Raw genomic sequence first — 24,503 nt, forward strand, 5'->3', positions numbered from 1 at the left:
CAACCGTTTTGAAAACGATGACAATAGAGTTTGGCAAGAAGATGCAGACATCCACTGATCACTATGTAGATTTGATATAATATTGGCGAGTTTGATCTAAATCTGTACATAAGTTACAACGTTCCCGCTGATTGAAATATACGTGTATTATTAATGTATCCTTGTCAGTCACAGGTACAGATTCTCCTTTTACGTCAATAACGGTTGCTGCAGATGACAAGTAATGTTTCAGGCACAATAGCAGCATACTTGACTTGAGCCTGGTTATAATGGTGTCTTCATGGTCAACCCCTTGGTACAATAAACTATGCCGATTGTGTGGCGTTCCTCGAATGGCGTGGGTTATGCAGCAACAACTAAATTTGTCCAGACCTTGGTCCATAGAGGGGCGCGTCATTTAGTTGCAGCATTGCGAGGTGAGATATCAACCATTCACTCACTTGCATGCAATGTTTGATCACATATTATCAACTGTATTTCTTACATTAGCGGAAGTGTGCGTGTTTCATCAGCAAGTTGTGAATGTGTGAGTAAGTCTTAAATTGTGAAAAAATGACACGACTTATGATATGAAGTTATGAACACATCGATACTCAGTTAAACAGTAAAGCAAAATGCACAAATATAAAAAATAATGTTCAGATTTAAAATTCAAAGATAAAAGCTGGGCTAACTACGGAAAAACTAACCCACGGCTCAGATATATCTCAATACGAACAGTTCATCCTGAAACAAACCGAATACTGGCATGGCGAGATCAATGTACATCATGTATTTACATTCAGGATGAAGGCTGTTTCCTCATCCTTCGCAAGACTACCACACCAAGCATTTAACCTCTGGTTCCCCCTACTCGTCCTTCCAAATCCAAAGCCCTCTAACACCACACTTCATTTTCCCGTTTATTCTGTTACCACATGCTCCATGAAGCAACCATGTATGCCTTGGTTAAAAGAACCATCGCCTTCTCAAATAGTATAGTTCTTCGAGAGGTCATCTTTACCAGACTGATAGCTAGGAACACCTCTCGACACGGGAGGGGTCCAGGTACCACGCACATATCACAGCGACTGTCATGTCAACATTTATCACCTTTAAACTTTGGATTCTATATGTCTTCCTGAACCCCTTTCTCAATTCCAAACACTTGGCCAGTGTTTCTTTGTATCACACGTCGCATGGACTGTCACATCTACCTTTCCTTCACACTGGCTTCCAGTTTCAGACCAAAATCGTTTTTTGATTGAAGTTTGATTCGTTGTATCTTGAGGCCCGAAGCAAGCCAGGACCCTGCTGTCTGAGGCCTCCTGTTCTGGTGCATGTTCCTACAGCGGAGCCCATTGGCAGAGTCGAAGTATCGGCCGGTGGTTGTGGCTGGCCGGGGTTGAACTACGATATCACGCTGGGACATCCTTGACGAAGGTAAGGTGTACCTGGGGTCAAAGTATGATGCAGGTGAATGACACAAACACATACTCTCAACATAATTCACAACACCAGATATTTGAGATCGCACGTGGATTTGCGAGACACATCTTTGTACAGCAGAACGGTGTGTATAAATAACAAACAAATGTAACCTCGTTACTGAAACTCTAGGGTTAAACGGGATGCTGGGGCTCCACGACTGAGGACTTATATGCACGCCCAATGCTCTGGTTTGGAGAGGGTATCATTGAACCAGATGATTGAGTGAGTGAGTGAGTTTAGTTTCACGCCGAGTATAGCAATATTCCAGCAATATCACAGCGGGGGCACCAGAAATGGGCTTCACACATTGTACCCATGTGGGGAATCGAACCCGGGTCTACGGCGTGACGAGCGAACGTTATAACCACTAGGCTACCCCACCGCCACTGAATCAGATGAACACGTCATCAAAATAACAGCATTGAATGCAATGAGCGTAAGATGAAAATACCTCAGCTCTACTGTTAGTTCAACTAAGTCAGGGTGCATGCATGCTACGAAACAAATGGTGTTTCTTCTTCCGGAGGGCGGTGGGGTAACCTAGTGGTTAAAGCGCTCGCCCGTCACTCCGAAGACCTGGGTTCGATTCCCCACATGGGTACAATGTGTGAAGCCACTTCTGGTGTCCCCCGTTGTGATATTGCTGGATTATTGCTATAAGCCGCGTAAAACCATACTCACTCACTAACTCTTCCTCCACTGTTTTACAATGTGTCTTGTTCCTTGATATTATTTGAAAGAGACAATCTTGACAAATCAAATAATAAATCTATGCTCTTGTCTATGACTGCTTTATTACAGCCATGTTTGACAAGAAGAATTTTCTTTCATGAACACTGTAATAAGCAATCGAGTGATTTGTTTTGATTCCCTGCTATTGACAAGATTAATGAAAATAAGGTAAAAAATATTGTGAAATGTCACTACTATATAGTTTGTGATTTGTGAAGCATTTTGGTATACTGAACATGTGTCTTAAACATTGAAACATAATCAGTATGCAGAGTGACGAATATATAACGGGTGCAGTTCAGCTGAACAGTTAAGTACTGTTTTTATAAAAAAGTATATATATCATAGTAGTCTACATACATATGTCCTTGCATGGAGTCACGGGACCTATCCACTGATTTTGCCACTTGAAGTGACAACAGTTCCTCGCTGTCGTAGGTTTTATTGGCTACTGTGTTCAGCATCTGGTCTGCGCTGCGAGATCTCGTATAACTTAAACGAGACCTGAGACGTGCACTTCTTTGCACGGTTTGGCGATGTATACAGTTATCTCCCCTTTGTGTGTTCATCCCTGCACTCCTCGATGTCTGACGCTGTGTGAGGAAAGGCCGACACGTGAGAGCATTGTGTCGCTCACTCAGAAAACCTTGCGGGCCAAAGGAGAGGTAATTACCGTTCCCATCTTCATCTGTGGAAACAAGGTTGTACACACGTTGATGTGAAAATTATAGAAAACTTTAAATGACCTCCTGCAAACAGTGAGTGTAAGTGAGTGAGTTTAGTTTTACGCCGCTTGTAGCAATAGTCCAGCAGTATCACGGCGGGGGACACCAGAAATGGGCTTCACATATTGTACCCATATGGGGAATCGAACCCGAGTCTTCGGCGTGACGAGCGAACGCTTTAACCACTAGGCTACCCCACTGCCCCTCATACAAAAAAAACGTTAATGAAGGGAGTGTGTGTTCAACCTAGTGTGTTCAAGTCATTTCAACATTTGTAAATGTTAAAGGCGTCAATAATTAGAATTCAAATAAGAGTGATTGTTAATTAATTTATTAATTATTGAAAATATATGGTGTTAAGAAACAACCGCCTTTACGTAATCGCAATGACTTGGTAAGGAAATATCAATATTGTAGTGACATATAGGATACGATTCAATAAAATGTAAAAGGCCCCCGCATAGACTTCCCCCATATAACAGAAAGGATGTCCAAGTTATATATAACATAAAGGATGTCTAAGTTTCGCATCAGTCAAAAGTTATCGTGTCTAGACCTACCCCCAAACTGTCCACTAGACTGTGGTGCCCTCCCCTCTAACAATTTCATGTTGTCACAACGTTGTGTTCCATTGTGACAACGTTATTCTGTGGACTCCCACTAACGTTGTCACAACGTTGTGGCCTGACGTTGTGATACGTCATTTTTACGTCGCCACAAGGTTAAAGTTATTTGATATTAACGTATTCTACATTGTCTTAACGTTCTACTTAACGCTAATAGTTGAATAGTTTTCACAGTAGTGAATAGTACATAAGAAACAACGCAGATATTCATTTCAATGTTTATTCGTCAATTTGCATGTTGTTTTTGGTCGTGAGTTTTCTGAAGCTGTAGCTGAATAGGGAAGGAAGAATCTCTAAGCGAAAAGTTTTACAGAAAACTCGATCGTGACACCAACTTATTAGAAACGTTATTACAACGTTGCGACGAGTTCAAAGCATAAAGTTTCCTCAACGTAAATCTGCAACGTCTCTATTACGTTGTATAACGTTATAAAATGACGTAGTACGAATTACGTTGTGACAACGTTGTGTCATGACGTTACCAATCTACAATCTTCCCACAACGTTGCGAAAACAGTCTGTGTTAGCTGAGCAGCTTCCTCCCGTCTGTGTCTACTTCTGCTAACCTATAAACCATTCAACTCGTCGTACATACGAATATCCATACATATACACGATAGTATTAAGTAACATTGCAATATTATTAACGTCACTTACCGGAAGAACTGGACAGACTTCTTGTAGGTGGTCTCAGCTGACCACTGAGGTCTTGTACAGCAGGCTTCAACTGCTCTCTTCCGGTCCAACACGTGAATCGTCGGGGAGTAATCATTGTCTGTGTCACGACGCTTATTCCACTCATGGCTAATCTGCAAGATGTATCTTATTACAGTACCGACTACAGTGTTTGTTGCAAAACAATAGCTGGAGACAACATTTATTTACTGGTATATTACTTCAGTTTATATATACTACAAACAAAAAGTATGAAAACACCCTAAAATTTGATAGTCATATATAAACCTAAACGTGGTGGGGTTATTTATACTCTAAGATAAATGCAATTTTTGTGTGCTTAATGGGCACTATAAACAACATGTTGGAAAATGCAGTGAAGCAACTGATTCAATATTCGTTGAGTTTGAGTGAAATGAAACATTGTGAAAAACAGCGACACTGCATGCTCCAACATGTCGTTTTAGTGCCCATTAAGCACACAAAAAATTGCATTTATCTTAGAGTATAAATAACCCCACCACGTTTAGGTTTATATATGACTATCAAATCTTAGGGTGTTCCCATACTTTTTGTTTGTAGTATAATATGTTAAGACGTGATGTGGGGTGGTGGGATCGTATATTTTATATTATTAATAATGTATAATCGTGAATCTATCGTATTTGTTTATGTCTATTTGAGTGTATTTAATTGATTATGCGTTTACATTGGATATTAACTTAACCTTAATGTGACAGAAAAATACATTTTCATTATTTTCATCTGACGCTTCAGAAATGGGATTACACCGGGCGCATATGTGTTGTTAGTGAGTAACTTTTAATTCCTTGTTATAGATGGTTTGGCACTTTGTTTCATATTTTGCATATCCGATATATCGTTTATCTGCGCCTAGCAATAAAATCATTTCCTAGCTAGTCTTGAGTGAGAGAGTCTTGTTCACACTCATAACCCATTGTAGCAATATCACGTTGGCCTGTTAAGAATCGAAACAAGCCTGATGAGTGAGACTTCCTTGTATGTATTTAGACCTTTCCTTTTCAAATGAAATACTTAATCATGATAAACTTCAACAGTGTAAACAGACAATGGAGATAAATACAACACTTTCCATTCGTGTCAACACAAACATAATCATGTGAACAGGAGGAAATAAAGACCCCACCCAGATACTTACATACACTTGAGATGTAAGAACCGTTACGTAAGCATCAAAAGAATGTATTGAGTATGTTCCCTGCTGACTTCCGCTCCAGAGTGTGGCTCATACACCAGTAGGACACTGTAAATAATGTATAGACAAGCAACACTTGGCAGTAACTAGGTCCCGCTTGCCACAACACTGCCTTCACCGTCACGGAATACAGCCCCGGCGGGGAGACAACATAACCGCTACCGGTAAAATATGCACTGCGGGATAGGCAGTTGAAATTAGCACCACCCGCTTCTCGTGTACAAACTCGGTTGTCGTGTTATTGAGCGTGATTCGTGGAGAAGAGAAACTATGATAGTGACTTAAAATTTAAAACATAATTCAAGGGTACAAAGAATAATATCAAATGTTCATTAGGTATTTGAACTCCACATTATCCATGGAGCAGGATACGATGAGTTTTTCGCCACTACCCGGTGTCATCACCACATGAGTCATAGACACACGTTTAGGGAATAACCAGAATCGCCAAAAAGGCTCATATGCTTTGGGAATATATTTGTTATGATAATCAAAACGGATGGTCACTTTTATGTACGTCCGAAAAGTAGTTAAACAATACTCAAACAACTAAAACAACCCATGACACATATTGAATGGAATCTAAGAATAGAAGTAGTATGTAAGGCATTGTGAAAATGGCTGTGTATCATAGTGATCCAATACAGACAATGAAATGTAGATCGTTGCATGATTGCATTGACCCCCACCCCCACTACCCATCACTACAACACACACACACACACACACACACACACACACACACACACACACACACACACACACACACACACACACACACACACACACACACACACACACACACACACACACACACACACACACACACACACACACACACACACACACACACACACACACACACACACACACAAAGCCAACTTCACGAAACAGTTGAAACAGAAGATGTTGGAATGCCAGTATGCCAGTACATGGAGCTGTATGTAGCTGCACGGATGGCAGGATTGGGGTCAAAATCTGGTCACGACACACTATGGCAGTAAGATTTCCCTGGACGGCAATCAATTCAGGTCAACCATTGGCACAAAATGGCCGCCAAACCATTACGCTTCTCCTTCCAAATGAAACACAACACTGTTCCCCATCCTGCTTCACACCCGACTAATCATGTGACTCGCTGCACGCGATTGGTCTGTTTCAGGCCTTATAACCACAATCATATTTTGTGGGTCGCTAAGACCATGTTGAAACACCATACACGCCATTGTGTATGGCACAAGAAGCTGAAACGAATTTGCCCGCTCACAACTACCAATAATGTAGTGGTCAAGTTCCTCAGTTTAGTAGAGTATATAGCTGAACTACAATTCTGACAATGTCATGTGTATGTTTGTTTGACGCCGCATTCAGCAGTATTACAGATGTACGACGCAGTCTGTAAACAATTCAGCCTGGGCCAGACAATCCAGGGCTTGACACCATGACATACGATGACAGAGCACGAACCACTATCCAACAGTTTTGATACCAGGTGTTGGCGTTCGTCATAAACATGTGCAAAGGACTGTCAACTGTGTACCTAAAATAGGGATTTGCTGTTTTGTCAGTGATGCATAAAAGCTTGAAAGGTTCTGCACATATCTACCATAAAACTGTTTGAAAGCTTTACCGAGGCCTTCAATGTTGTAACCTTGAACGAACAATGTCTGGGCAAGAGTAGTATGACGTTATTCTAAAACAGCATTCTTGATTGTACCTCAGAAGTTGTGCAATGTAAAGGCTTGAGCTGTTGGAATATGTACGTTAAACTTCTTGGTTTAATTAGCTTGTTTCGATTTTTGCCAACCCAAGCAGAAACTTCGATTCATATGCATAAAGAAACAGATCCGTAAGGACGGGGAGAACAATGCCATGGGGATGACCCCAAATTTTGTTTTCAATGAGGAAGTCCAACACTTCACATATTGTCCTATCATTAAACTTCAAATGACATTTTCTCTCATTTTTGACAAATTGCCCTGAACCTCTGAAGATAGATATGTAGGTATATCTTTGTTAACCACGTATATATAAATGCCCCATGGATCAAGAAATTGAGTTTTTCCTTATGTTTATCATGTGGGATAGTGATGTAGAACGTTGAAAGATCAAATGTTTTGACAAAACTAAACTCGGTCCGTTTCTGAGATTATACAAATTCAAGCAATTCCTTTGGTTTTTGTTTTAGAGTCCACATGATATTAATTCCGCTGGTATCAAATACCTTCTGTGAATATAAAGAAAGTCCTTCTTTGGTAATATTAAGGATTATGGTCTTGCAATATAGCTCTCTCTTACGCATTTTATGTATCCAGTACGAAAGAGGAATGGACATCCAGTACGAAAGAGGAATGGACATGTCTTCGGGTTTTAGAGTCAGGCCAATCGTTGATAGCACCGATGGATGGTTTTAACAGATTTCTTCTTCAGTTCAAATACTTGATTGTCACGTATACACAGCTGTTAGATCAACTATTTTTTTTAAATTATGCTTTTAACATAACATAATAGTTATGTTATTTGATGCCTAGAACAACTACAGATATTGAATGACAGCTGGCTTGGACAGAATGGTTCTATTCCAATTCTGTTTCCTCTTTGTCAGTGTGTGCGTTCTATCAATGACAGCATCACGCACTGAGTTAACCCACTCAACGCATTCTATGGGTTCCTCTTCTCTTCTGACCATTTTTGGAATATGCTTCGATAGCTCCCATGCTGATATTAATGTTTTAATCCCAGTTGGAACGAGGTTGTAATTATACTTAGACCCATATTTGAATATCTGACGAAGGTTGCTGTTGTCAACAATGGAGAAGTTACTCCGTGATTATATGTCCCAGAAATTATGAAAAGTGGTTTCTTCTTGGTGAAAGGCTGGAAATTGTTTCATACTACAGGTATTTGGGTGTTGTGTTCATTCCTAGGCTGGTATGGACAAACTGTCAAACTAGTAAAAGTAATAGTCCACTTATATAGCGCCATTCCAGGATGAATATCTTGCTACAAAGCGCTAAGAAGGAAAAGGAGTGTTCAGACGAATGTTTGATGGAACAAGTGAGTCGTACGGAACGAAGAGTAGGCTGGAGAAGTACGTAGTTCTTGAGGGAGAATGTTCCACTGATAAGCTGCAGAATGGGAAAAATCCCGTTGTCCATAAGTACACAGTTTGACTTCAGGCACACTGAATAGCTGTTGAGATTGTCAGCGGAGCTATCTGGATGGAATGCTGGGCTGGAGGAGTTCACAGAGATAAGATGGAGCAATATGAGAATGAGACTGATAAGCTGGACAGAGAAGTTTAAAATTGACTCTCTGTTGAACAGGAAGCCAAGGAAGTTCTTTGAGGATCGGCGTGATATGGTCTGATTTTTGGGAGATTGAAACAAATCTGGCTGCTTTGTTCTGGATTGGTTGCAATCTTCTGCTGACATTTATTTGAGAACCGGCTAGGAGGCTATTGCAATAATCCATCCTTGAAATTATTAATGAAAGGACCAGTGTTTTCGTAGCATCTTTGTCAGACATGCTCTAATTTTCCTAATGTTTCTTAGCTGTAGGTGACAAGATCGAGACAACTGGCTGACTTGTTTGTTCAAGTCAAGGGTTGAGTCTATAACTATGCCAAGGTCCTTCACGCTGGTAGAGATAGGAACTAACGCCTCTCCAATTTGGATGGTGTCAAGCCGACATTTGCTGCGTCTACTAGCAGGGCTTATGGGCATGCTGTAAAATATGGAGTGGAGTCTTGGAGTGGAGCCTCGGAGTGGGGTCTGGAGTCTGGAGTCTGGAGATTAAGTGCACTTGCCACTTCTGTAAATACGGTTTACTGTTTAGAATATGCCATTAATGGCTCTTCCCAGTTATCATTTATACCTCTGGAATCACCGGTTTAAAAAGAACTACAAATCAATATTTATGCCAGAATACCTGAAGTTTCTACAAATATATTATTACTATATATTACATGTATATGTGTAGTTTATAGGAAATTGCCACTGTCCCTTCAAGGTATACTGTGCAATAAATATCTTAACTTACTCATCTTAGAGATTAGTCTTTCTTTTTTACAGCTCTCGTAGAAATGCTTGTTAATGCTTGTCAATGCTTGTCAGTTTACTCCAAACTTATTAATAAATTGTCACAAATTCAATTTGCAATTATACTTTCATTTGTAGACAGCAACGTAATCGAGATTGTGAAAATGTTTACATGGCAATCCTCAGTAGCACTGGTTTAGCTCTCTGACATTCTGAGGGCAGATTGTATCAGTGATGTGTTTCCTCTAATCTGTTACATTCCAATGGACTGCCCATACATAACCCGACAGAAAGTCAATATTTTCGAAGCCCTAGAGAGCTGATGAAACTCACTAATAATCAGCTTGCAAAATATTTTGCTGCTTTTATTTTTGCTTTTTGTTTGTAAGTTCAAGGATGCAGAGAGATGGATATTTTGGAAAACAAACAAACAATTATTACACTGGAACAGTTACTTTTGCCATCACTGACAAAAAAACCCAGTTCTTTAATAATATAGTGCTATGTATCTTATGTAATCAATTTCATTAAGTAAGAAATATATAATTCATGTAATAATAACTATTATATTTCGTTCCTGATGATTAGTATGTCATAGCATAGACCGTATATATATACTTTATCCCTTACTACGGGGGGCCGGGGGTTAGCCTAGTGGTTAAAGCGTTGGCTCGTCACGCCGAAGACCCGGGTTCGAATCCCCACATGGGTACAATGTGTGAATCCTATTTCTGGTGTCCCCCGCCCTGATGTTGCTGGAATATTGCTAAAAGCGGCGTAAAACCAAACTCAGTCAGTCAGTCAGCCTTACTACGGTTTCCTCTGCACAATTTGCAATTACATGTGACAATGTTATGTATGTCGTTTTTGGACAATAAATAATGCCATTATTAACATTTTGTTTACAGGTTGTAAATAATTTACATGCCTCTCCATCCATCCATCCTTCCATCTATTCATATACATTTTTTTCTTAATGGCAGCACAGCCCCAGAACAGGACCGGTATAATACTGTTACAGAAATATACTTCTGGTGTTGACAGGGCTAATTGATACGTGTATACGAAATGCCTCCTGCCTTCTGATAAAATTGATAACACCAACTAGCTGTCTCTCAGACTACCAGTGCTTCTCAAGTCAATAAAGTCCTTATGGCTGTCTATAGATACCAAAACAGCGTAGGTTATTTGTCATGTGTGGATCTTTTCAAAATAATTGATGCTGTGGTTAAACCTATTCTTTGATACGGGTCAGAAATTCGGGGTGTCACGCATTGTAAAATCATTGAACAAATCCTGATAATAAGATGTAAAGATTTCTTAAAAATTGGCAAAAAATATTTGTAACAATATGGTTTTGGTGAATGTGGCATATTCCCTCTTCAACTTACATATATGTCAAGGGGAGTTAAATATTGGTGTAGATTTTTAGTCATTGTCAGTTGTAGATTACCTCATCAGTTTTATTTAATGTTAAAGTCTTTGATAATCTTTCACAAGACTGGTATTCATCCCTACATAATACAAACAAGTGTTCTAATTATATACTTTTCAAGCCCCTCCTAAATGTTGAAACTTATTGCCCCATATTTATGAAATTGTTTGACAAACTTTAGATGTGGTAATGTTAAACCTAGCGCTGCGACTGGTAGATATAACAATGCCCTCTATGATTTAAGATTCTATCCTTTTTGCAATAGATTAATCTTAATATATTTGAGGATGAAATGCATGTTTTACTTTATTGTAAACCTACTTAGATGTAAGGAATAAATTTCTAGATAAATATTTGAAACATCATCTATCACAACACAGCTTTGTTTATATAATGTCTTCAACAAATATAAATGTTATAAATAATTTATGACTATCATTTTATAATGTCAGGAAAATATAAAAATATGATGTTTTTGTGTAAAACTCATGCAAAATAGGTATTTATGAATGTATGTTGGGCCAATGGCCTTTTACTAAATATAATGTCTGTATGTACGTCTGTCTATATGTCTCGGCAGCCCATGAGGTCGAATTTACATCGCAATCTGCCAATTCGACATTCTGCAACACGGTCCTATAACTGAACAATTTGGGTGAATTTGTGCTCGCTTAGGAATAGAATATTGTTGGTATTTCTTGACATCTGAAATATTTTGACACATTCTGCGAAACTGTTATCAAAATTTTACGGAAATTTAAAATATCAATTCCCCTGTTTGCAAACTTTAGATTGCGGCCTTTATCTGATTTAGCAGAGTGTGTTTCTTGTTTGGCCAAACGTTAAGAAGCAATATTAAGAAATATACTCCATCAATACACACCAACGGTTATTCCATGAATGAAACAAATCTTGGAACCAACAGTGTCAGTGCCGTTTCAGCTTGTCTCTATCAGTGTCAGTTCTGTTTTAGTATGGAACTGTCTTTGTCAATTCCGTTTATGCATAGCATAAAGTCTGGTCCAGTGATGGACAACCCGAGCATGGTTCTACTCACGTGGGATACAATGACAGCATCAAGTCAGTGAGTCTGACTACCTGATCTGTTAGTCACACGGTTCTTCAGGGGTCGTCTGTTCTGTTTTAGCATGACACTGTCATTGTCAGGTGTATTTTAGCATGACACTGTCATTGTCAGGTGTGTTTTAGCATACCACTGTCATTGTCAGGTGTATTTTAGCATGGCACTGTCAATGCCAGGTGAGTGTGAGCATGACACTGTCATTTTCAGTTCTGTTTTAGCAGAAAACTGTCATTGTCGGCTGTGTTTTTGTGTCATTTTCAGTTCTGTTTTAGCATTAACATGTCATTGTCAGTGTGTTTTAGCATGACACTGTCATTGTCAGTTCTACTTTAGCATACAACTGCCATTGTCAGTTCTGTTTTACCATGACACTCTCATTGTCGGGTGTATTTTAGCAGGACGCTGTCATTGTCAGTTCTGTTTTAGCATGAAACTGTCATTGTCAGGTGTATTTTAGCATGACACTGCCATTGTCAGTTCTGTTTTGGATGACACTGTCATTGCCAGGTGTATTTTAGCATGACACTGTCATTGTCAGTTCTGTTTTAGCATGACACTGTCATTGTCAGGTATATTTTAGCATGACACTGTCATTGTCAGTTCTGTTTTAGCATGACACTGTCATTGTCAGGTGTGTTTTAGCATGACACTGTCATTGTCGGTTCTACTTTAGCATACCACTGTCATTGTCAGGTGTATTTTAGCAGGACACTGCCATTGTCAGTTCTGTTTTAGCATGACACTGTCATTGTCGGCTGTGTTTTAGCATAAAACTGTCATTATCAGGTGTGTTTTAGCATGACACTGTCATTGTCAGTTCTGTTTTAGCATGAAACTGTTATTGTCAGGTGCATTTTAGCATGACACTGCCATTGTCAGTTCTGTTTTAGCATGAAACTGTCATTGTCAGGTGTCTTTTAGCATGACACTGTCATTGTCAGTTCTTCTTTAGTATGACATTGTCATTGTCAGGTGTGTTTTAACATAAAACTGTCATTGTCAGGTGTGTTTTAGCATGACACTGTCATTGTCAGTTCTGTTTTAGCATGAAACTGGCATTGCCAGGTGTGTTTTAGAATAAATCTTCCATTGTCAGGTGTGTTGTAGCAGGACATAGACAATAGAAACGGGTCTTCAATTACCTATGCCTGTCGTCACAGAGGACTGTCGGTTGGTCAGTCTCGCTGTCTGGGCTGGTCTTTTCCAGACTCGATATTTACGTGCCTCCATCATATAACAGGGGTATTGCTATGTGTGGCGTTAAACAACAGGCGCAACAAAACAAAACATGCAATATATGTAGTGTACATACCTTTGTCTTGTGTATCCTCATATGTTACTTCACCAATATTTGCTACCCAAGTGTGACGTGTAACCACTTCACCAATTTTCTCCACGGTACGTCTATTTGACGTCCAGACCCACAGAGTCACTAGTACGTCTTGTTAGAAGTCCTTCTGTCATTATACGGAAATCTACTTGAGTATCTAGTGTTTGTCTAGATGGACACAGTGGCAATATGTTACTTCTACCTGACGGATCCAATCCCTTGAAGTCTGGACTTTAATATACATGTCAATTAACCGACTCGGTTTGGTTGTATCACTGACAGAAAATCAACACCGTGGCTCCCATAGAGAAGAGATCATAACATTCGGCTAGCTCCACACAGTGTCTGTAGTTATTCGGTGAATGATACTACTTTGTTTACTCCTGTATGCGAGTCTTCAAGAGGCATTGCTTCATTACCGATGTGTATATGTAAACTGTCACCTGAGACGGTGAATCGTCAGACACTTCAGTGTATAGTCTCCCGCGTTTGTATATCTTTCAATAAACTTTACACATTGCCTTCACCCGCGGAATTGAATGATCAGATCGCTCCTGTGAGAAGTTTATATCTTCTATTGCCATCTAAGTATCCACCGCTTATGATGTTTAGATGTTTTCAACACCTGGTTGTAACAGTCAGTCATCACAAACGTCTCGACGCTTCAATATTGTTACTGTTGAAAGACGCTCCGTTCAGGCAAGTTGATCGAACAGCGGCGCTGTTTTGATCACTAAGGCCGGTAACTGCTATTCACTGGGCACAGTAGATCTCGTTCAGCGCCACAGTATAAATCTATCATTACAACGATCCGTCAGTGACAGCTTATAGCCCCGGCTCTACACCTTTATCCGTCCGCTGTTCGTCCACCCGATTGGGTGCGCATATATCGACATAAGAATATGTTTGATACAGTTCTAACGCCTCTTGCTGGCGTCAGTGTTTAACAGATATAGACTTCCACTATCGTCCACCGGCTTTAACAAGGATGTCCTCCATTACATCACGCGTATGCTTAATCGAACAGTTCGTGCTTAGGGACGATATATTCAAAGTTTCATGAAAGCAGCACGTGGATAGTAGACACGCAGACAGGCCACCAAGCATGGCGTGATAATGCAGGGAATTTGGAGAAATCAATTTCTGACCAAAGGAATTATTTAAAGCATCGATCGGAGACATCGGAGAATGGCTATCGAAGCCAAGCCCAAGTCTTCAACATTTCGTCATATCCGACTAAGGCGCGTTATATTAAGTGTACAATAGTAGACGGGCAGTTAACGTGAATAATTCATCTGTTAAGCATCTTTAAGTATCCCCCGCCTGATTAATGGAGAGAGTTACCATATGGCCTGCCACTCAATGCCCAGCGTCCACTGGTCTGTCTGCTACAGTTTGTTTTAGTTTTGACGATCACAGTGATAAGAATATGTCACGATGTTGGAGTTTGCGACAGTTAATTTCCAGATAAGACTGTAATTAATATCATTAGTTTAATACCGCGTGTTTCTTTGGATGGTTGTTAGTGACCACTGAACCACTGTTTCGCCTTTTACGACAAATGGAATCTGTTTCGTAATCCTTGGATCCTAACAGTATATATTATATAGCTATGATCCTTAGTTGTATTGTATACTACGTGAAAAATAACAATTCTCTTAATACCCACGTCCTGTTTCACAGACGATACATCAACTCAAGTGTAAGATCTTATTGTGTGCTTCGCTGCATAACTTTCATTAAATTCTTCAAACCGAACAATCCAAAGGTTTCACTGCACATACGTCGGCTTAAAACTTTGAAACACTGCATGATATAAACATAACATATATAAATCCCGAATGCGTACGAGTATAACTAGTCAACAATATTATCTCATATTCTATCAAACTACGTACACGAATATGGCAAGTTGCCATCATATTCCAACCCAAACAAAGACAACATTATTTATGGCATGAAATACTCCTATGATATTGCGAATCTCAATATCTTCCAAATACCTCAACGATAAGCCATGCTTCTCCTAATGACAGATATACAAACGTGACCCCCTGCTTGTACACCCAGTAATCAGAGCTGTATATATTTAGTGATATACTTGCTGCTGTGTATGTGTGCTCGACCACCTTGACAGTCATGGTTAACCCCTTCCGACAGCAGTGAATACACGTCGACGGCAATCTCTGACCTGTTATCAAACTGTTGTACATTTAAAGTCCAGATGCTAGAAGGACATTGTATAAATTTGACAAGACTATTTTTGATAAACTGACGATGATATTAAACAGATGCTAGATTCAGGTTATCATTATAAATATATGCAGCCCCACTTGCAAAACCAACGTACAAAACAGATGCTAGAAGGACATTATCATATACCCTCCCACTTGTAAATGACGTACAAAACAGATGCTAGATGTTCTTTATAATATATAGCCCCACTTGCAAACTGACGTACAAAACAGATGCTAGAAGGACATTATAATATACCGTCCCACTTGTAAACTATACGTACAAAACAAACTGCTAGAACCGGATGCGTAGCTAGAAAGGACATTATATATACCGTCCCACTTGTCCTTGTAAACTGACGTACAAAACAAATGCTAGAAGGCATTATAATATACCGTCCCACTTGTAAACTGACGTACAAAACAGATGCTAGAAGGACATTATAATATACCGTACAAAACAGAAGCTTGTCCCACTTGTAAACTGACGTACAAAACAGATGCTAGAAGGACATTATAATATACCGTCCCACTTGTAAACTGACGTACAAAACAGATGCTAGAAGGACATTATAATATACCGTCCAACTAGATGCTAGAAGGGCATTATAATATACAGCCCCACTTGTAAACTGACGTACAAAACAGATGCTAGAAGGACATTATAATATACCGCCCCACTTGTAAACTGACGTACAAAACAGATGCTAGAAGGACATTATAATATACCGTCCCACTTGTAAACTGACGTACAAAACAGATGCTAGAAGGACATTATAATATACAGTCCCACTTGTAAACTGACGTACAAAACAGATGCTAGAAGGACATTATAATATACCGTCCCACTTGCCCCACTTGTAAACTGACGTACAAAACAGATGCTAGAAGGACATTATAATATACCGTCCCACTTGTCAAACTGACGTACAAAACAGATGCTAGAAGGACATTATAATATACCGTCCAACTAGATGCTAGAAGGGCATTATAATATACAGCCCCACTTGTAAACTGACGTACAAAACAGATGCTAGAAGGACATTATAATATACCGTCCAACTAGATGCTAAAAGGGCATTATAATATACCGTCCAACTAGATGCTAGAAGGGCATTATAATATACCGTCCAACTAGATGCTAGAAGGGCATTATAATATACAGCCCCACTTGTAAACTGACGTACAAAACAGATGCTAGAAGGACATTATAATATACCGTCCAACTAGATGCTAAAAGGACATTATAATATACCGTCCAACTAGATGCTAAAAGGACATTATAATATACCGTCCAACTAGATGCTAGAAGGACATTATAATATACCGCCCCACTTGTAAACTGACGTACAAAACAGAAGCTAGAAGGACATTATAATATACAGCCCCACTTGTAAACTGACGTACAAAACAGATGCTAGAAGGACATTATAATATACCGTCCCACTTGCAAACTGACGTACAAAACAAATGCTAGAAGGACATTATAATATACAGTCGCACTTGTCCCACTGTCGTACAAAACAGATGCTAGAAGGACATTATAATATACCGTCCAACTAGATGCTAAAAGGGCATTATAATATACAGCCCCACTTGTAAACTGACGTACAAAACAGATGCTAGAAGGACATTATAATATACCACCCCACTTGTCCCACTGACGTACAAAACAGATGCTAGAAGGACATTATAATATACCGTCCCACTTGTAAACTGACGTACAAAAAAGCATATAGTTGGTACTTTAGGATTATTTTCAATGATATTTTCAATTATAAGTTTTTTTTATTGTGACTTACGAGTCACTAACATTGTGTATGTGTTGCCAAAACACCGCCGGTAGACAACTGTGACGTTGCCATCGTCTAGTCAGTGTTGACGGTTTGATGACATGCCCCGAAATGGTCGATAAACCCAGATGCCGACAGCACACAGTCACCGTCTCATCAACATGCTCCTGCTGACGTTGTGACCCAACGCTGTTGAAGAAGTCACCCAGTGAGCAGATGGTGAATGGTCCCCTTACCCCCCCCCAAAAAAAAACACACACAAAACAACAACAACAAAACAAAACAAAACCAACAAACAAACAAAACAAAACAACAACAAACAAACAAAACAAAACAAAACAACAACAACAAAAAACACCAAACAAAGCGAATCAGAACAAAAACAGGAAAAAACGATAAAAAAAGAAATAGAAGCAACAGCTATAAAACCCCAACCAATTAGAAAAACAAAAAAACAGTGACAGATGTGCACTTTCTGGCAATCAGTTTAGTTCAATTCAGTTCTGGACAACGTTCAATGGAGAAAACGTCAGGGTCAGTAGATATACATATTTTCTCTTTATCACATAACTGTTCATTTTAAAATGCTAAACTTTGATACTGTACCCAGGTTCGATTCCCCACATGAGCACAATGTGTGAATCCTATTTCTGGTGTCCCCCGCCGTGATATTGCTGGAATATTGCTAAAAGCGGCGTAAAACTAAACTCACTCACTCACTTAACGTCTTTAGATGCATGTCAGCCCAAACGTTTATACACTGCCGCCTTCATGATTAACATGGCTGAACCAATAATTCTCTTTCAAATTACCACCCGTGAGGCATGTGGTATAATAAAGGATTTCATTGTTGCCGTACAGCAGGTCTATTTGTCGCCTACATGTCGGAAATCGGCGAATCTGAAAATACATATCGCTCAGGTGGCTCGGTGCACCAGACTGCTTTCTGTACCCGACCTGGCCGGAACACAATATCCTTCACATAACTGACAGCTTTGCTCATTCATGATTGTGGTATGATTTACGTTGCAATGTTCACGCCATTGAGTAATTCTCCGTCCTCTCAGTAGACGGGGGCAGGGACAAAAGATGGGGACAAAATCAAACTTACACGCCAAATGTTCACGTCATTGAGTAATTCTCCGTCCTCTCGGTAGACGGGGGCAGGGACAAAAGATGGGGACAAACTCAAACTTACACGCCAAATGTTCACGTCATTGAGTAATTCTCCGTCCTCTCGGTAGACGGGGGCAGGGACAAAAGATGGGGACAAAATCAAACTTACACTCCAAATGTTCACGCCATTGAGTCATTCTCCGTCCTCTCGGTAGACGGGGGCAGGGACAAAAGATGGGGACAAAATCAAACTTACACGCCAAATGTTCACGCCATTGAGTAATTCTCCGTCCTCTCGGTAGACGGGGGCAGGGACAAAAGATGGGGACAAACTCAAACTTACACTCCAAATGTTCACGCCATTGAGTAGTTCTCCTTCCTCTCGGTAGACGGGGGCAGGGACAAAAGATGGGGACAAACTCAAACTTACACGCCAAATGGATGAGGGGAATGCCTTGGGTTAAACGCGATTTGAGCATTCGGTTATATCACGGCCTGTCGGCATAGTGTGGGGTAACTGGGATACAGTGTAGTGTAAGCTCTACAGTGATTTGATTTATAAATACGATGTGCGTGAAGATAACATTTATCTGGATTTAGAAGTAATATTTTCTAACACACAGCGGTAATTATAAGGAGCGCTCTGTTCATCACTACGTATCATGCAGAAACTAAAGCATTTATAACATTTCTTATGTATGTATTCATGCATTGTATTGATCTTGGTCACCAGACTACAACAAATGCGTTATGTTGTAGGTTCATAGGTCTATTACAGGGTGAACTCTGGCCATAGTGCGATACTAGTCACGCCCCGTTTCGTGGTCTACACAAATAATATACAAGCATTTAAACGATGTAAACTGACCCGTTCTAGCGAAATGACATGAAACTCTAATGCAGTTAACATATACAGTCACCCTGAACGTATATGCCATCATCAGCATAGATACTTACATGACTGCTGGAACATGTGGAGTCTATGGAAGACCGCACTTGGAAACCATTCCGACCATGGTATAATCTGGTGTTGTATCTACAGACAGATAAGTCCTGGTGCACTGGCTCGCTTCAGCTGTGTCGGGTTGGACTGAGACAGGGTCGCTGACAACCGCCCAGTTTGCTGCTGAATGCACCCTACAGAGGGATTTAGAATTAATGACCACTGTTTTGGTTATGGTATGAGAGTTGTATACCCACTCCTTAATGGCGGGCTCAAACAAAATAGTTGAATGGTTTTAGCAGGGTCTTCGACAACTCTTGGAGATCTTCTCTTTTTCATTAGTCTATTGCACGACGTGTGTCTATAGTATCTGGTCGTTCGAAATTGCATTACTTCAGTTATTTACAAAACACAACAATAATGTCAAAATTTGTAAAACTATTTATGCTTATTTAATAAGTTGAATTTATATTTCTCATATTTTCTTTATAAATAATAACAGACTGGAGGGTGTCTGTGGGAAATATGTTCACTATGAACAAAATCTGAATACAAACCCCACAGACAGAATATGGATTCTCTAGTCGTGGTGAATAGGTGAGTGAGTGAATGTTGTAGTGGCACACTCGGAACATTAGAGCTATTACGACCCGTGAATGTCCCGGTTAGAATTGATCTTCAGTAACCCATGCTTGTAGTAAGAGGCGACCTATGGGGATCGGGTGGTCAGGCTCGCTGACTTGGTTGACACATGTCATCTTATCCCCATTGCGTAGATCGATGCTCATGCTGTTGATCACTGGATTGTTTGGTCCAGACTCGATTGTTTACAGACCGCCACCATATAGCTGTAATATTGTAGAGTGTGCGGTAAAACTAAACTCACTCACTCACTCACTCACTACAGCTAATACAGATGCACTAAGTGTAAGAAAGCCTTTATTGAAACGAAGTGGTGATAGCATTACCAACCTGTTATAATGTTAAGTGCGATTGTCCACAATCAGCCAGGTCCACTCACCTGAGATTATATTTTCCCCAGTGTATCATACATGGTAGCTGACAGTGTGGGTTGTACGTACCCTGAAGAAAAGCCAGGAGTCAAAAGTTAAAAAGCAGGAACAACGTCATGTCGAAATCCAAACTTTATTCATATTATGTGCGATATTAAACTTTGAGAAAATAACCCATGGTTCAAACAGCAAGATTTATCTGCATAAAAGAAAATCTCTCCCCTCACTCACTCACTTTACAAAACACTGGTTTGTGGTACAACAGAGCCTAATGAAATACGACCGAAACAGATCGTTACAATCAGTTGAAATCGGTCCGTCTCACGTAACACGGACACCTTGCGAGATCGGATCAAGCCATGCGTGCACCTGCCCTATTTTCCTCTGAGTCAAGTCGCATCAAGTAGATTTGCCTTACACAAAATCAATTTAAATGTGCTACTTGCGTACGCAGTTGAGTTCGGATAACACATTTTGGAGTTCAAATTTGTGAAATAATTTACTCAGAGTTCCAGCCGATTATGTTCTTAGTCTGGCAGAAAATTACACTGTGTCAGATTAAATCCCAGATATTGTTGATAAAATGGAGATTGAGTTTAACAAACGAATTTGTGAACATTTCTTGTTTGATGCCAGTAAATCATGAAACAGTATGTTCATGTCCTGCCCCGTGTCATCTCTGTATATCTGTTTCGTGTGTGTATCTAGATCTGCGTGACTGTCTCTATGTACCTTTGTCTCGTGTGTTTCTCAGTGTACCTTTGTCTCGTGTGTTTCCCTGTGTACCTTTGTCTCGTGTGTTTCCCTGTGTACCTTTGTCTCGTGTGTCTCCCTGTGTACCATTGTCTCGCGTGTCTCTCTGTGTACCATTGTCTCGCGTGTCTCTCTGTGTACCATTGTCTCGTGTGTGTCCCTGTGTACCTTTGTCTCGTGTGTGTCCCTGTGTACCTTTGTCTCGCGTGTCTCCCTGTGTACCTTTGTCTCGTGCGTGTCCCTGTGTACCTTTGTATCGTGTGTCGCTCTGTGTACCTTTGCCTCGTGTGTCTCCCTGTGTACCTTTGTCTCGTGCGTGTCCCTGTGTACCTTTGTATCGTGTGTCGCTCTGTGTACCCTTGAATCGTGTGTTTCCCTGTGTACCTTTGCCTCGTGTGTCTCCCTGTGTACCTTTGTCTCATGTGTGTACCTTTGTCTCGTGTGTCTCCCTGTGTATCTTTGCCTCGTGTGTCTCCCTGTGTACCTTTGTCACGTGTGTGTACCTTTGTCTCGTGTCTCCCTGTGTACCTCTGCCACGCGTGTCCCTGTGTACCTTTGTCTCGTGTCTCTCAGTGTACCTTTGTCTCGTGTGTTTCCCTGTGTACCTTTCTCTCGTGTCTCCCCGTGTATCTTTGTATCGTGTGTTTCCCCGTGTACCATTGCGTCGTGTGTCTCCCTGTGTACCTTTGTCTCGCGTGTCTCCCTGTGTACCTTTGTCTGGTGCGTGTCCCTGTGTACCTTTGTATCGTGTGTCTCTCTGTGTACCCTTGAATCGTGTGTTTCCCTGTGTACCTTTGTCACGTGTGTGTACCTTTGTCTCGTGTCTCCCTGTGTACCTCTGCCACGTGTGTGTCCCTGTGTACCTTTGTCTCGTGTGTCTCTCTGAGTACCTTTGTCTCATGTGTTTCCCTGTGTACCATTCTCTCGTGTCTCCCCCTGTATCTTTGTATCGTGTGTTTCCCTGTGTACCATTGCGTCGTGTGTCTCCCTGTGTACCATTGTCTCGCGTGTCTCTCTGTGTACCTTTGTTTCGTGTGTCTCGTTGGGAACCTTTGTCTCGTGTGTCTCCCTGTGTACCATTGTCTCGTGTGTGTCCCTGTGTACCTTTGTCTCGTGTGTCTCCCTGTGTACCATTGTCTCGTGTGTGTCCCTGTGTACCTTTGTCTCGTGTGTCTCCCTTTGTATCTCGTGTGTGTCCCTGTGTACTGTTGTACCTTTGTCCGTGTGTACCTGTGTACCTGTATCGTGTGTGTGTTGTACCTTTGTCACGTGTACTATTGTCTCGTGTGTCTCTCCTGTGTACCATTGCCTCGTGTCTCCCTTTGTATCATTGTCTCTGTGTGTCTCTTTGTGTACCTTTGTCTCGTGTGTCTCACCTTTGTCTCACGTGTCTCATGTGTGTCCCTGTGTACCTTTGTTTTTGTCTCGTGTGTGTAGCTTTGCCTCTTGTATCTCTCTGTGTACCTTTGCCTCGTGTCCCTCTGTGTACCATTCTCTCGTGTGTCTCCCTGTGTACCCTTGCCTCATGTGTCTCCCTGTGTACCTTTGTCTCGTGTGTCTCTCTGTGTACCATTGTCTCGTGTGTCTCCCTGTGTACCTTTGTCTCGTGTCCCTCTGTGTACCATTGTCTCGTGTCTCTCCCTGTGTACCTTTGCCTCGTGTGTCTCCCTGTGTAACTCTGCCACGTGTGGGTCCCTGTGTACCTTTGTCTCGTGTCCCTCTGTGTACCATTGTCTCGTGTTTCCCCTGTGTATCTTTGTCTCGTGTGTCTCTCTGTATACCTTTGTATCCTGTGTCCCTGTGTACCATTGTCTCGTGCGTCTCCCTCTGTACCTCTGCCACGTGTGTGTTCCCGTGTATCTTTGTCTCGTGTGTGTACGTGTGTACTATTGTCTCGTGTGTCTCTCTGTGTACCTTTCTCTCTTGTGTGTTTCTCTGCACCTTTCTCTCGTGTCTGCCTGTGTACCTTTGTATCGTGTGTCTCCCAGTGTACCATTCCCTCGTGTGTCTCCCTGTGTACCATTGTCACATGTGTCTCTCTGTTTACCATTGTGTCGGGTGTCTCCTTGTGTACCTTTGTCTCGTGTGTGTCTCTGTGTACCTTTGTCTCGTGTGTGTCTCTGTGTACCTTTGCCTCGTGTGTTTTCCTGTGTACCTTTGCCTCGCGTGTCTCCCTGTGTACCTTTGCCTCGTATCCTCCCTGTGTACCTTTGTCTCGTGTGTGTCTCTGTGTACCTTTGCCTCGTGTGTTTTCCTGTGTACCTTTGCCTCGCGTGTCTCCCTGTGTACCCCTGCCACGTTTGTGTCCCTGTGTACCTTTGTCTCGTGTGTCTCTCTGTGTATGTTTGTATCGTGTGTCTCCCTGTGTACCTTTGCCTCATGTGTCTCCCTGTGTACCTTTCTCTCGTGTGTGTTCCTGTCTACCTTTCTCTCGTGTCTCCCTGTTTACCATTGTCTCGGTTGTCTCTCTGTGTACCTTTGTATCGCGAGTCTCCTTGTGTACTATTGTCTCGTGTGTCTCCCTGTGTACCTTTGTCTCGTGTGTCTCCCTGTGTACCTTTGTCTCGTGTGTCTCCCTGTGTCCCTTTGTATCGCGAGTCTCCTTGTGTACTATTGTCTCGTGTGTCTCCCTGTGTACCTTTGTATCGCGAGTCTCCTTGTGTACTATTGCCTCATGTGTCTCCCTGTGTACCTTTGTATCGCGAGTCTCCTTGTGTACTATTGCCTCGTGTGTCTCCCTGTGTACCTTTGTATCGCGAGTCTCCTTGTGTACTATTGTCTCGTGTGTCTTACTGTGTACCTTTGTCTCGTGTGTCTCCTTGTGTACCTTTGTGTCGTGTGACTCCTTGTGTACCTTTGCCTCGTGTGTCTCCCTGAGGACATTTGTCTCTGTGGTGTTGTCTGTGAACTCTTGTCCTGTGGCGATGTTCGTGAACCCTTGTCCTGTGGTTGTGTCTGTGAACCCTTGTCCTGTGGCGATGTTCGTGAATCCTTGTCCTGTGGTGGTGTCTGTGAACCCTTGTCCTATGGCGATATTCGTCAACCCTTGTCCTGTGACAGTGTCTGTGAACCCTTGTCCTGTGGTGGTGTCTGTGAACCCTTGTCCTATGGCGATATTAGTCAACCCTTGTCCTGTGGTGGTGTTCGTGAACCCTTGTTCTGTGGCGATGTTCGTGAACCCTAGTCCTGTGGTGGTGTTCGTGAACCATTTTCTGTGGTGGTGTCTGTGAACCCCTGTCCTGTGGCGATGTTCGTGAACCTTTTTTTCTGTGTTGGTGTCTGTGAACCCTTGTCCTG

The 24,503-nt window shown here is 41.3% G+C and overlaps 1 protein-coding gene across 2 annotated transcripts; it reads right to left on the bottom strand.

The window, feature by feature from the left end:
- Window positions 1-537: 537 nt before the first annotated feature.
- LOC124287724 lies at window positions 538-14,280 on the bottom strand. Of its 2 annotated transcripts, XM_046724259.1 has the most exons (5): window positions 13,337-14,280; window positions 5,409-5,513; window positions 4,211-4,362; window positions 2,563-2,890; window positions 538-1,433 (listed from the first exon to the last, which is right to left on the bottom strand). In XM_046724259.1, the coding sequence occupies exons 3-5, from the start codon at window positions 4,353-4,355 to the stop codon at window positions 1,193-1,195; spliced, it is 714 nt and encodes a 237-aa protein (XP_046580215.1). In that variant the 5' UTR covers window positions 4,356-4,362; window positions 5,409-5,513; window positions 13,337-14,280; the 3' UTR covers window positions 538-1,192. The 2 variants fall into 2 exon arrangements, with proteins under 2 accessions (XP_046580215.1, XP_046580216.1); XM_046724260.1 differs by lacking the exon at window positions 5,409-5,513.
- Window positions 14,281-24,503: the final 10,223 nt, after the last annotated feature.

This window comes from Haliotis rubra, unplaced genomic scaffold (genome assembly GCF_003918875.1).
Source record: "Haliotis rubra isolate DU_JTF1 unplaced genomic scaffold, ASM391887v1 Scf405, whole genome shotgun sequence".
Lineage (NCBI taxonomy): Eukaryota > Metazoa > Mollusca > Gastropoda > Lepetellida > Haliotidae > Haliotis > Haliotis rubra.

Coding starts and splice junctions, on each gene's coding strand:
- LOC124287724 (XM_046724260.1), bottom strand. CDS start 4,355: ATGAGTGGAATAAGCGTCGTGACACAGACAATGATTACTCCCCGACGA. Junction 2,891..4,210: donor AAGTCTGTCCAGTTCTTCCG/GTAAGTGACGTT, acceptor TTGTTTCCACAG/ATGAAGATGGGAACGGTAAT. Junction 1,434..2,562: donor GACTCCATGCAAGGACATAT/GTATGTAGACTA, acceptor CTTTGACCCCAG/GTACACCTTACCTTCGTCAA.